We start from the raw sequence: 14,916 nt of genomic DNA on the forward strand, positions 1-14,916 counted from the left end.
CCAGAAACCTCTAAATATAGAGGGGGAAATGAGAAATAAAAGCTTACCACTAATGCTAAAACAAGTGTCCGGACCTTCTCCCCAATCTCTGGTGAAATGTCATTGCCAAATTGCTGGAGGGTGGTAAGAAACCTCTTCAGTTTGCTGAGCTGACGAGCCCCGCAGGTAGCTGGGAGCTGCTGATTGGTTAGTGAAGAGGAAGAAGATGAGGATGGTCCATTGCTGAACCTCTGAGGTGGTGATTTTGCTCCATTAAGTGTAGGGGGAGAATGATTCATCCCATTTGGTACTGCAAAACCAGGGGAAATGGAGATCAATGAAGAAACATACATTGTATATTTAGACTTTACTACAACATGCTTTCAAACAAAGACACTAACAGAATTTGGAAATATTCAGGTCCATGTTGCTTGAAACTTTTTTTAAAATAATGCTTTAACAGTATACAAAATACATCAGGGTATCAGCTATTGTTTTTACTGACAAGGACCTCAAGAGCTCAAACTTGTTGAGAAATTCAGCCATTAAAAAAATTCTAAAATACATTCAGGCTTTCTTCTTGGCTCCATATACATGGTTATAGTGGTAAGAAATTCAGTCAAATTAATAATTATTTTACTGTTTTCTGATGCTGGGTTTCTTCTTGAAGTTATTACTACCATTAGCAATTGTCTGGAAACAATGTCTGTTTCAGACTGCTCAGTCTTCCAAGGGAAACATATGTGTGATGTGTATGAGGCAAGATTTTCTAAGAGGATCACATGCAATTGCTAGGAAGGTGTGACTTCTTCCCTGCCTTCTCCAAAGTATAACAGCCACATTAGTCCCAAAAAAACAAGACACAATCTTTTACACACCTGCTAAAGTTGGTGGGATGATGCATCTTGTTTTTCCCTCAGAGGCTGCTAAACTTTCATTCAGAGGAAATGTCCAGACACAGAGACTACTATTAGACCCTGCAATAAACTGGTTCTTATGAAAACATACACACGTTAGTCTACATCACAAAAGTATCACATCCCAGTTTATGCACACATGCTGGTCCATCCACGTTTTTCCTCTCTCCTGTAGACACCCAGGGAGGATGTTCTGCCTAACACTCCTGTCTTTGAGAACAGATGACTGTGAGAATTGGTTCAGTTCTACAGACTGGGTTTATGGGAGAGAGGGAAAATATGGAAGGACCAGCATGTATGCATAAACTGGGATATAACACTTTTGTGGCATAGATTAATAAAATCTATAGTTAAACCAGACAGAAATCTTACTATGTAATCCAGAGTTCATTTGAGCATCTGCACTCAGACACCACAACATGACTAATGTGTAATTTAAAAACGATGGCTTATCATGAAATCTGAATGAAGCCTTAATTTACTGAGCACCATTTATATACTGGAGGAGATCTTTCCTGAGTATAGCAGCCATAGAAACTGGAATACTTTTGTCTGAAACTGTCTGAAACTGGAATACTTTTGTCCATTAACATTCTCGAGGGCAACAGTCATGGCTGTATGGAATGCAGCGGTAAACATCACAGGTGCCTATGACATCATCAGAGATGAGTAACTTCACTCATCATTCCCTCTCAAACTCTGGTGACATCCTAAGTGAGCCAGGCCATAATCCCAACATTCCTTGCACCAGGCAGGTTGATTATATTGGCATTGCTGGGGGGAGGGATTATATTATAAGAAGGAAAGTAGAAGGGCTGCAAAAAGAAGAAAGTGCTTCTCTGCTAAAATGGACTCATTAAAAAGAATAACAGGTTGTCATCTACTTCTCAGGAAGCTCTTCCCAGCCTATTAAGTCTGTGAAAAACCAGTGCAAACTTATGCAGAGTTACTCCTTCTAGCTTGGACCATTATGCTGCTCTTCACTTCTACCTTGTCTGAATCAGAATGACAGGACTTCTTCAAAATGCTGTTTCTGTCTGGCATATCAGCGTAAAACAGGGGGCTAAATAACACTAAAGCAACCATTTTTAAATGCAACAGGTTCACTCCAACTATTCCATGCTCTTACATGCTGCAGGGGTAAATGAGACGGGTCGGGGACCACTGGAGTTGACAGGGGGCAGTGGCGGCATACTGGATGGAGAAGATCGTGACTGTATTTTTACTTCCACTGGGGATCCTGGCATTACTGGAACCCTCTTCTCAGTAGCAACTAAAACAGAAAGACACAGAAAGCATTTTTAACATTAAGTGTATTCATTAACAACCCTCTAAAACTGAAGGTACAAGTAAAGGATATGCTGGAAGATTTGTGGCATATTTTCATTTATTATATAACATTTTGGGCAGACCAGATGCAGATGGGGGCTGTGGTGTGGGAGAAAGGGGATCTGATTTTCTGCCCAAATTGTTTTCCTAACCCCTGAACTGTTATTTGCCCCACGGGGAGAGACACACAGGCAATATAAGGCAGCCTGTTTGGTTTCACTAGTAGAGCAAATATCAGCTGGGGTTGGTTAAGTTTGGGGTGGGGTGTGGGGAGACAGTCTCTCATCCCTTTCTTGAGACAGTGCCAATCAAACCAAGGGCACCCTTGAATGTTAATTTTGCAGTAAAAGCCATTCACAGATCTTCCCTGAAACATGCTGAGTTTGTTTACAATATTCCAGACTCAGCTAGGGCAAAGATAGGGAAATCTGATGAGGATGATGCTTAGTATGTATATGATGCTTTGCGGAGTTCTAAGCTCTGTAACAACATTTTAAAGAAGGTCAGTACTCTTGTATGCATTATTTTATTTAAATAATTTGCATGCTGCTTCTCAAGAACTTGTTCCAGGTGACTCACAACTAAAACTATGAAAACAAAACAAGCCAAACAAGCAAGAAAAATCAGCCTATAAAAATGAGCTGTAGGCCATCTGATGAATACATACACAGAGCTGAGATCTGAACAAGGATGTTCTTGTTTCACAGTTCATGCTTTTAGCCCTTGTGCTACATGAGAGCTCTGCATCTTTGTCTCACATTCACTCTCCGGTTTTCATAGTATATGCCTATTTATGTGCCTATTTGGCAAACACTGATATACACATATGCATGTTGACAATCTTGGAGTAACTTTGAACATTCACTGCAACATTCAAGTCAGTCTTGCATAGCGTTACAACACCTTTAAAATATTTGGCACTAACAGAAATTATAAATCGGATCTAAGAGACCAAAAAAATCTAAAAAGTTACAGATTTCACTTCTGCATGAACACCTGAAATTTCTGCAGCTCGCTAAGGTAATGCAGGCAACAGCTGCCCTGGAATAGATCCAAGCTCCTGAGGCATTTCCACAGCTCTGCATGATTCTGGCGAAACTATGTTATGCCTATACTTATATTTATTAAAATATTTATATCGTAATGGCAGTCAGTGTAGCTGTTTTAAGACTGGCAAGATATGTTTTCATCAGCGAGCCACATTCTAGACTCCAGTTTCCTGGTGGTCTCATAGCCCAACACAGTGTGCATTACAGCTGTCCAGCCACAAGTTGACAAATACATGGATCTGTTCTTAACCTTAACCTACTCTGTAAGAATCAATTCTACCTCATCTGGTGCAAGTAAACAAAAGTTGATAAAATGATGAAGGGATAAACATATATAAACATAAAAGCCAAGACTGTACAAAATCAAGGTCATCCCAAGTTTCCCTTTCTTGCATGTGACACTGGCATATAACGTACTTGGCAATACGGAACAACAAAATGAACCACAGTGTGCCTTCATAAGTGACTGCCTGAGACAAGTCATTTCCCAGGACTCTTCTTTGTGTATCTTTTCTGTACTCTGTCCCCAATTCTGTAATATTCTGCTCCAGTAATCCACGTGGCACCTGATCCCTTCCTTTCCAGCTACCAGTTTAATACATTTTTATTTAACCAGGCACTTGGTTGATATGGTGTTCTCTCCCCCTTCTTCCAGTGCAGTATGTTTTACTGTCTTAACTGGTTGTATTGGTTAACAGTTCCCCCGCCGCATACATTGCTAGGATGTACTTACTATCAGTATGTATTAAGATCACTTATAGCCCCCATTTCTGTAAAAAATGGGAACAGGTTCACTTTATAATCCACAAGGTAAAAACAAAGAGACACTAAACTACAAAACATCAGCACGCAAGTGATAAAGCCACAATACACGGTCCATGCTTAAGCTAGCAGCATAAGCTTGGCATAGAACAGTGTCCCTAACTTTTCCACTGGTTTCTGCATTGGAATGGGCAACCAAAATACTCCAAAACAAGACATTCTACAACAGAAAGAAGGAGCCAGATGGAGATAACAGAATAGCAAACAGTGGTATTGCCTTTCAGACTTCCCTCCATGGCACTAAATAACAGTTGAAAAAACACTGTTTTTTCCTCATATGAAAGAAGTATCTTACAATGACAAAGAGGAAGACCCAACATGAGATGGATTGACTCTATAAAGGAAGCCTCAGTTTGCAAGACCTGAGCAAGGCTGTAATAACAGCATGTTTTGGAGGATGATAATTCAGTCCCCATAAGTCAGAAGCGACTTGATGGCACTTAACACACACACAAAAGAAAACTCTGTAGACACAATTGGCTCTCCTAACACTGGTGTAACACTCCTACTAAAATTATAGGCTCTTGCATTTCTCACCATGTAAGACCACACTGTGTGATGCTAATCAAACTACTGCATATGTCCCCATTGTGGGGGGCTCCTTGGGGCTCAAAATACATGCTTTCAATCCCTTCCTATCAGTCATTAATGCTTACCTCATTTGATCATTCCACAAATAAACTGGGATTGTGCTGTAGTGTGCCCTTCATAAAGATATTGACAGGTTTCCAACACATCCATCTGTGCCACATCTCCCCCTTCCCTTCTTCTTTTGTTAAGGGAGAGACAACCAGGAATGGAAGGAACTGACAGTTGTCTTTCACTTCTGCATGTTGTGCATAGAGTGTGAAACCCCAAAGGGAGCCCTCGCTACAGACCACCTGCTTTTCAGCAATGGGCGCCAAAAGGCCTGCAGGAGATCTTAGCAACCTTCAGCACTTGGCAGAATGCTGGAATTCAGCAATAGCCCACCAGCAGGCATCCCTCAAAATTAAAGACTGAAAACTCCAGACTCTTGCTCCTGTAATAAGCTGTTTCTCTGAAACCCTCTTCCATGCAAAAACATGCATGGTGACTAAAGCAATTGATGTGAGACTATGGAAAGGGAAAAAATGGGCACAAATGGAACATGATTACATTATTTTTTGCAGTAGAAACTGCAGCTTCAATTAGCATACAAAGAAGCTGTTACTTACTCAATAAGCATACAGAAAGAGACTTCCAGGGGGAAAACAAAACAAAACAGAAGACTGGCACTTTACAGCTGATTTGCAGCTGTCAGATTCAAATTTGGATCTCATTCCATTTTATTCAGCAACATGAAACAGAGCTGTAGCGTAACTCCATGTTACCAAATTAACTTAAGGAACACATAATTAAACTTATAGGATTCACTTCTATGGGTGATGGCTAGTTGTTCAGTTTGGTTTTAAGAAAGGATGATGCAAACTCTGGGGGAACAAAACTGCAATCTTAATCAGGTCTACTCAGAATCCTACTCGGGTTTATTAAATAGGGCTTAAGAGATCGCTCAAGTTAGCCAAATCTCATCAGAGTTTGGAAGCTAATCAGAGTTGGTCCCAATTTGTATTTGGAGGGGAGGCTACCAGGGAATTCCAGGGTTGCTACGCAGAGGAAGGCAATGGCAAACCACCTCTGAATGTCTCTTCCCTTGAAAATCCTACAGGGTCATCATATGTCAGCTGCAACTTGACAGGAAAAAACAAAAACAAAAAAACCACCAGCCAGTACTGTCTCATACAGTGGCCAACCAGTTCCTCTGGAGGGCCAACAACAGGGCATAAAGGCCAAGGCCTTCCACTGATGCTGCTTCCTAGCACTGGTATTTAAAGGTTTATTGCCACTGGACATGGAGGTTCCCTTTAGTCCCCATGGCTAGTAGCCACTAATGGGCCATAAACTTTTGAATCCTCTTTTAAAACCATCTATGCCTATGGGCATCACTACATCCTTTGGCAGTGAAATTCCACATTTTAATAACTCATTGAGTAAAGTAGCATTTGATTTTCTCTGTTGTGAATCTACTGCCCATCAACTTCACTGGGTACCTCTGGCTAGAGTTCTAGTATTTGGGGAGATGGAGAAAACATTATCTTTGTCCACCATCTCTAACCCATGCATAATTTTATAAACCTTTATCATATCCCCCACTCCAGTTATCTCTTCATTAAACTGAGAAGCACCACATTCTTAATAATCTTGGTTACCCTCTCCTGTACAATGTCTTTTTGAGATATGATTGCTACAACTGCACAAAGTATTCCAAATGAAGCTGCAGCATAGATCTATACAGAGAGACTATAATATTGGCTGTGTTGTTTTCAGTCCCTCCCCTAATTACCCCCAGCATAGACTTTGCCTTCGGCACACTGGTTGACATTTTCATTGAGCTATCCACTATAGCCTCAAGGAACCTTTCCCTCTCAGTCTCAGCAAGTTATGATTCCATACTTAAAACTGGAGGGGTAGCTGTTCTAATGTACATCATCTTACATTGAAGTTAACTAGCTATATTGTTGCCACTCACCCAATCTGTGGATATCTTCCAGAAGTTCTTCACATGGTTTTTCCCATCCTGAATAAATTTGTGTCATCTGCAAATGAGGGCACTACACGCTCACCTCCAGTTCCAGATAATTTCTGAACAAATTAAATAGCACTGGCCCCAATACTGAACTATGTGAAACCCTCTTGGAGTTCAATTATGCTTGTCACACCCTTGTTCCTGGCTCTGCCCGCAATGTCTCCTAGCTCCACCCCCAAAGTCCCCAGATATTTCTTGAATTGGACTTGGCAACCCTAGTTATGTACATGTTTGTTCACATTCTCGAAAACACCCTTCAAAATGTTGATGAGGAAGGACTTTCCTTTGCAGAAGTCGTGTTGATTTTCCCCCTTAGCTGGCTTTGTTTCTCCATGTGCCTACTAATTCTGTCTTAATTAACAGTTTCTACTGACTTGCCTGGGTAAGACATTTAGTTCCCAGGAAAGTGTTTTACACTGTAGGTTTCTCAGTAGTCCAATAAAACCTCCAGAGCAAGAAGCAATGTACTCTGGACTGCAAGATGCAGAGGAGCAAATAGGGGAAAGGCTATTACATAATGCCCTTACTAAAAATTTCCAAGTCACCTAGCTGATTATGTTGGAGAGAGCACGCTACACTAGATGGACCTTAGATTGATCCAGCAACACTGGAGAATATGGGTTGCATTCCTATTAATCTCTATAGTTCTGGCTTCTGTAAAGCACCAAGCACAAAGACCTAATGCACGGAATTAAGACAGGCAGAAAACAACACCTGTGTCAGTTTTCTTAATGTGGGATCCTTGACTTTCACGCTATATACATTGGCAATGCCTCTCCTGAAGCAGAAATTATTCAGTAAAAGATATTTTACTTTCATTCTAGGAACCTGGCTATAAATTCACAGGTATTTACCTCCCATACACACACTGCTAAAGGGGGATTCCCTTTCCTTTGTGGAGACTGCCATGCCTGCAGAAAAGTTCTCATATCTTCATCTGGAAAGACTCAGAGAGGACAGGAAGGAACTTTATTCAAAGTTTGATCAGCAGCCAAGGAATGCAGCATACATGCCATGCCTATCAAGAAAAAAAATTAGCTTTCACTTGTTTTCTTGAGTTGTGTTTTCCTTGACTTTCTTAGAGTCAGCCTGCATGATTCCACTCCTCACCTGTAGCACAAAGTGCTCAGTGTCAAGCACCATGCTTTGGGACAAAGAAGAGGCCTCAATAATTTCTAACTCCTCCCAGTCCTATGGTTCTAGCCAAATGTGACAAATATGTTTCAGGATGCACTTAGACATCATGTTTACCTTCTGATATTGATTTCCAGTGCTGGATGAAAATATACTACAAACTGACCCACACTTCACTCAGTAGTATTTTCCCAAAAAAAGCAAGCCTCAGGTTGCCTTCCAATATTTGAAAACAGTCAAAACAGTCCCCATGCAAACACAACAGCAAACTGAGAACCAATGTGAAATAGTTAAGACTGTTAGACTAGGATCTGGGAGACTCGCGTTCAAATCCCCACTCTGCCACAGAAACTTGCTGGGTGACCTTGGGCCAATCATATGCTCTCATCCTAACCTGTCACAAGGTGGTTGTGTGGATAAAATGGAGGAGAAAATTATGTAAACCACTTTTGTGTCCCCTGCTGGGGAGAAAAGCAGGCTATAAATGAATTAAATACATAAATAAATTAGCATTGTTCCCATTATTCTTTCCATTATTTTAAAGCATATATCCATCACAATCAAGGACAGGTCCCCACTACTACTCTTAGAGAGAGCAGATAAGAAGTGCTATAAGGGTGAGGTTTGGCTTTCTAAACAGCTGGTGGAGTTGCTGAGAATTTCTGAGCTTCTGTGACTGTGTGATTGCTGAAAATTCTGAGTTTGTGGTTGCTGGGGAACTGCTTTTTGTTTGGTTTGAGTGGACTGAAGGTGATTGTTGCTGATTGAATAGGAGTGGCTGTGTTCCTGGGGCAGACTGAGGCCCCACCCTCTTTGCATTATTAAGCTGCACCTTGCCAGAGGCACGAGCCTTTGGCGCAAGCTAAAGGGCTCTTGGCCTGTGACTCTTAGGCTGGGGGCTGTGTAACGACCAGGAACCCAGATCCCTATTTTCCTTATGTTCCCAATAAGGTAAGTAGACCCTCCAGAAGGAGAGCCACATAAACAAACAGGATTTAAAAGGGAACTGTATATTTTTAAAAAGCTATCATGAAAGTAGAATGCCAGCAGGGAGGTGGGAGTGTTTTGCACTGAGTGTCACATGTATGACTATCTGCCCACAGGACAGAAGTCTTGGGTGTGTGCTCGATGCAAGGAGCTCCTTGTACTCAGGGAACGAGTCCATACCATTGAGGCCGAGGTGAATGACCTGGAGAAGCAGGGACAGTCAGTCAGGCACTCGGAGAAGACTCTAGGGGACGTATTAGATGAGCCCCACTCTAAATGAGGCAGCCCCGTTGCATGAGGAGCATGAGGGTTGAGAGGGAACAGGGCACCGTGCTGAGGATAAGGGGAATGTGCCCTCAGAAGGTACCTCTTCTTCGGTTGGTAAGCGGGTATCCTTTCGGGCCAAGGAACCATCCCTGGGCAGGGAGAGAGGGGGAGTCTTGGTAGTTGGTGATTCAATCCTTAGGCAAGTAGACAGCTGGGTGGCAAAACCGCATACCGACTGTATGGTGACTTGCCTGCCTGGTGCAAAGGTAGTGGATATTACGTGTGTTGTAGATAAGCTGATAGACAGTGCTGGGGAGGAGCCAGTGGTTGTGATGCATGTTGGCACCAACGATGTGGGGAAATGCAGTCGTGAAGTCCTGGAGGAAAAATTTAGACTGCTAGGCAGGAGATTTAAGGCCAGGACCTCCAAGGTAGCCTTCTCAGAAGTGCTACCTGTTCCATGTGCAGGGCTGGAGAGACAGGCACAAATTAGAAGTCTCAATATGTGGATGAGACGATGGTGTACGGAGGAAGGGTTTAAGTTTGTTAGGCACTGGGATGCTTTCTGGAACAAGCGGGAGCTGTACAAAAGAGACGGTCTCCACTTATCCCCAGATGAAACCAAGCTGCTGGCGCTTAAAGTCAAAAAGGTGGGAGAGCAGTTTTTAAACTAAATCTTGGGGGAAAGCCGACAGGAGATGCAATGTCTCTGGTTTGGGAGGACTCATCTCAAAAAGATGAAGGGTTACCTGTTACTTTTCTACTGAGTAATGGATCAAAGTTGTCCACTGAGATGGAGTGTCTGCCAAAGTCTCAAGGCAGCAGGAGGAAGGTGGCGGGCCTAACTTGCCTGGGAAATTATAGATGTTTGTATACAAATGCTAGAAGTGTTTGAAGTAAAATTGGTGAGTTGGAATATTTAGTGTTAGGTCCTCTTGTGGATCAAAAACTGGCTAATTAATAGGAAGCAGAGAGTGAGTATAAATGGGCAGTATTCACAGTGGAGAAAGGTAAGCATTAGGGTGCCACAGGGCTCAGTACTGGGTCACATGCTCTTTAACTTGTTCATTAATGATCTGGAGTTGGGAGTAAGCAGTGAAGTGGCCAGGTTTGCGGATGACACTAAATTGTTCAGGGTGGTGAGAACCAGAGAATATTGTGAAGCGCTCCAAAGGGATCTGTTGAGGCTGGGTGAGTGGGCATCAATGTGGCAGATGAGGTTTAATGTGGCCAAGTGCACACATGTGTGTGTGTATGTATGTATGTATATGTGTGTGTGTATATATATTGGCCACTGTGTGACACAGACTGTTGGACTGAATGGGCCATTGGCCTGATCCAACATGGCTTCTCTTATGTTCATACAAGGGTTCCAGATGTAAGTACTAAAAATGTGTATACTCACTTGTATGTTATTCACACTGTATTTACTGTACAAAACATGATGTAAAGGCCCATTAAAAAACTGTCTTCCCACTCCCAATGGAAAAACCAGGCTATTTTGGAGAGCACTGAACAAAACTCTTTGGAATGAGTGAAATCTTTTACTCATTCAAAGCACTTTATATAATTTTTTTTATCTAAGATTATCTACAGTGTCAGATTGTTTAAATGTGATAAACTGTTTATCATTTAAATATGACTGATTTTAGCAACAATTAATAAGCTGTGATAATACATTGGAGAGTTCAGCATTTCCAACTGGCTTAGAAGGGTATAAATTGATTTAGGATTGCACTATAAATATTACATGTATTTCAGTTTCCCCCAAATTTTCTAATTGCTTCCTAAGGAAAAAAAAATGGATTTCTCCCCTCACCCCCAACTTCAAAATTTCTGAAAATTTAATATCTCTCATTACTAGAACTCACTCAGAAAACATTTCCAGCTCTCTGGCAATGATGTGCCTGTAGTACTTCAGTGCTGCAGAAGGAAAACTGCTCTGAAGAGACTGTTGCTCAAGTGTTCAGAACAAAGTGACTCCCCCACCCGTACTTCTGCTTTTCACTGAATTACAATCTTGCCACTTCGTAACTTCTGTTGGCAATCTGTTCACCCATTGGGGAGAAGAAGATGAGCTAGTATGTGAAAATGTGTGCGGAACTGAACTAGCACATGTACCCCCTTGCCTGCAGTGCTGAGCTCAGTCGCCCTTCACCCGAAACCCCCTGTGGAAATCCCAAACACCTGTTTTTTGTCTCCCCCCCACCGGTCATGTGCTACAGTGTCACAATTGGTTCACTCTGTTTCCATAGAACACATAGCAAGACAAGAGCAAACCTGTTTGGGTTCTCTTCAATGACAGCATTTGTGACAACAGTAACTCATTAAGGCTCTGGGATGTAACAGGCTTCAAACTAACATAGGGGAGCCTTTGTTATTTACAAAACCATGAGGGAAGGTGCACCCCATATCAATACACATGGGGATTATTATCTATTAAAATGTGTTGCATTAAATTATCTGCTGAAAATAGCAACAGGTTCACTAAGTATATTATTAAAAACATCAGATCATACAACCATGATGATTTTTTCTTTTAACGTTGAATGTATTACCGTTTTCGCACACAGCTTACCTCGCAGTCACAATCCTGTTCCCTCCGCAGCATTCGGTCGGATTTCCCACCATCTGCGCCGGAGTTACAGGAAGTGCCGCAGCTTCTGCGTAGTAAACGTAAACTGGGTTTTAGTGGTTTACGTTTGCTAAGCAAAAGCCGCGGCACTTCCTGTAACTCCGGCGCAGATGGTGCGAAATCTGACTGGACGCTGCGGAGGGAGCAGGATTGTGACTGCGAGGTTAGCTGTGTGCGAAAACGGTAAAAATGTTCTTCTGCTATACTGCTCTTTAAGAGAAAAAGTCTGGAAAACTTAAAGCGCTGGCAGAAATTGAAGACGTGAAAGAAAAAACAAAATTTGTAATTCCCATGATGCCTTTGGTAGGTGTGACTCTTTCTGGAATATGAAGATTCTTCCAAGCAATCCTTCTAGTAAGGCACTGCTAACCTCTGGTCTGCTGGAAACCTAATCAACTTTGAGGTTTAATTTCTCAAGGGGGAAATCTACTGGTCAGTTCAATTTGGTCTGGTTCAGCTGATGAAATCCTTTTCAGGAACATTTGTGAGCCATAGACATTCCCTTAATAATGTCTCCTGGACAACAGACTGAACATTTTTATAGATCATATCTGTTACCACAAAACATCCAAACATCCAAAAATGCTGACAACTCCTGAGCTCTACAAAAGACTACCTGGAGGATACTCATCTGCCATATGGGTACAATAAAAACAGCCAAATTTGGAACCCAGAACATCTTTCAACTGATTTTCCAGTCTAGCACATCATCTCAGTAGGTAAGGAAGCTCTGACACAGTAGTCTCAGAAATAACCCCATTTTCAGCTATCATCTGACTGCATGGGCGACAGATAACACAAGGCTAAAAAACAACAGCTAGCTCCGAAAACCCTTTATTCCACTCTAAACCTACTGAAAGTAACAGGGAAAAACTATGGCTCAGTGGTAGAGCATTTGCTTTGCATGCAGAAAGTCTAAGGTTCAATCCCTGGTATCTCCTATTAAAAGGATCAGGCAACAGGTGACATAAAATACCTGAGAGCCACTGCCAATCAGAATAGACAATACTGAGCTTCACAGACCAATGGTCTGCCTCAGTAGAAGGGAACATCATGCATCTCTGGTCCTGTATGTGCCTTTGCTATCTATTATATATTTATTTGATTTCTTCACCTCTTGTCTCCACAACCCATACTGGAGCACAGTGTTATTTGGAGTGTTTGGGGATGGTTGGGACTACATCAAAACATTATGAAAATTACTAAATTCTAATGTTCATTTTCAAAACAAAAAAAAAGTCAGAAAAACACTGAGTTGGGGGAAAAAACGGTTCAAAAATAGGCCAAGAAAATAGTTACTATCCTTATTTATCAGGATAAGCAAAACTGTACCCATTGGTTTAGGACACTTCCAAATTATGACTAACCCTGACGCAGAGGACATCTTCGCTCAATGTCCCTTCTGAAGGAACTGATGATAGAGAACTCCTTACAATCTGCTTGTTTTTTTGCCAGGTATCCTGTGTGTTCTTTTAATAATGCTAAAAGGAGCATCTTTATAATTGGAAGAGATAATGTAAATATGGTTTGTCACCTCCTCAGCCTGGGTAAATGCTTATTTTGAACAACATGCTTATCTACTTCAAGTGCTCACCATCTGCTTTCAGTCTTCATCAAGCTAATATTTTTTCACATTAGGAACTGGAAGGGGGATGTTATATAATTAATCTAATTTTTTTCTACTTGCTAAACCTCTTTCCTGCCAACTATATCTTATAAATGGGCAAAATCATCTTCATCTTTGCCTAAATGACCTAAGAGTCTCCTGGCCAAACAAAACCTTGGAGAACTATGACCAGTGATCCCATCTCCATATCCCTTTTCTTTATTTTTCTTATTTAAAATATTTTATGTTGCCTTCTCACTAAATCAGGGTCCACAAGCCAGCAAACATAAAAACATTTAAATGATTAAAATGCAATTACATTATACAATTTATAATAATATAAAACATACAATGAAAGAACTATGGGAGGTGGGAATGGCTGTATGTTTGCCCTAGCAGTTTTGGAAGAGGGGTGAATTTACCATGGGAGAATGGCACTGCCAAGACCGGGATCCAATTCATTCCAACCCCACAGCTTTTAAATGAGAAAAGAGATCAGACCTCCAAGTTGACAGGATAATATATTTGCAAGTGCTGCTATCAATACTTCCCACTTTCAAGGGATCATTTCTATTTCAACTTATCCATTTAGGAACTTCTAGCACCATGTAGCAAATTTTTGGTTTAGGACACAGACTCCTGCCATGCTGGTCACTGGCCATTCGTGTTGGGCTTCTCTGTCACCTGTGTGAAAGGAGAAGTACAACCCGGAACCCCACCCAATACTTTTCTGCAGCTGCACAATGCAGGGGAAGGCCAGCAGTGGTGGACAAGCTGCCCTTGGTGGAAGCTTGCCCCTGAAAAATACCAGGGTTCTCTGACACTGTTTTAAAGCTACTGCTGTTCCGCGTTGCTCTTTGCAAGGCTTTTGTATGTCTGAACTATCACAGTACATTCAAGATTAAAGTAATTCAACTAAGGGGAAAAAGTCAATTTTAGAGTTACGAAGTTAAAACAGAAATATAGATACACACACAGAGTGATGCACCCAAAAAGTCTCATAAGTGGTTATTAAGTAAGAATTTGGTTATGAACAGATACATTATTGAAGGAGAACAACAGCCTCTGGCCCACTGCCCGTCCATGGCCTCAAAGAACTATTGCCTTAGCGGCAGTAATTAATACAGGTTCGTAATGGGAAGACTACAAAGCAACAGTCCTGTAGCCAAAAGTGGACCTATGGCCACCAATCCCTGTGTTTAGAAGGAGATGGAGAAAATTACTCTTCTTACAACAGAGATAGGAAACTTGTTAGGCAGCTGCCAGGAGATTGCAGCTCACTTACATATTAAAATACACTGGGTGTTTATTTGAGTGTTCCTAGGCTGCCCTTTCCCCCAGGGGGACCTAAAACAGCTAACAGAAATTTCCAGAATAAACCAAATTACACAATATAATTTTTAAGCAAGGAAGCCAGCAAAGAAAAAACAGATATCTTGGGCAGGGCCAGTTCTTTGGACAGGCTGTCATGGGCCCAGGGTAGCAAGCTTTGAAGTAAGAGCCAGGAGCCTCATGATTGTGGCCATGGCCAAACTTTTACACTTGCATATAGAAGATCAGTTAGATGTTATGCAGCTGACAAGACA

General features: G+C 41.6%; 1 protein-coding gene across 5 annotated transcripts in view; it reads right to left on the minus strand.

Annotated features, from left to right (window-relative positions):
* Positions 1-14,916, minus strand: part of CBFA2T2 (CBFA2/RUNX1 partner transcriptional co-repressor 2) — a 101,294-nt gene that overhangs the window by 18,488 nt on the left and 67,890 nt on the right. For all 5 annotated transcript variants that reach the window (XM_060230999.1, XM_060230997.1, XM_060231000.1 and 2 more), the window contains exons 2-3: positions 2,026-2,169; positions 48-289 (exon numbers count right to left, since the gene is read on the minus strand). In XM_060230999.1, coding sequence (XP_060086982.1) covers positions 48-289; positions 2,026-2,169 — 386 coding nt within the window. The remainder of the gene's footprint in view (positions 1-47; positions 290-2,025; positions 2,170-14,916) is intronic.

The sequence above is a fragment of the Heteronotia binoei genome, chromosome 2 (assembly GCF_032191835.1).
Source record: "Heteronotia binoei isolate CCM8104 ecotype False Entrance Well chromosome 2, APGP_CSIRO_Hbin_v1, whole genome shotgun sequence".
NCBI classification, from domain to species: Eukaryota; Metazoa; Chordata; class Lepidosauria; order Squamata; family Gekkonidae; genus Heteronotia; species Heteronotia binoei.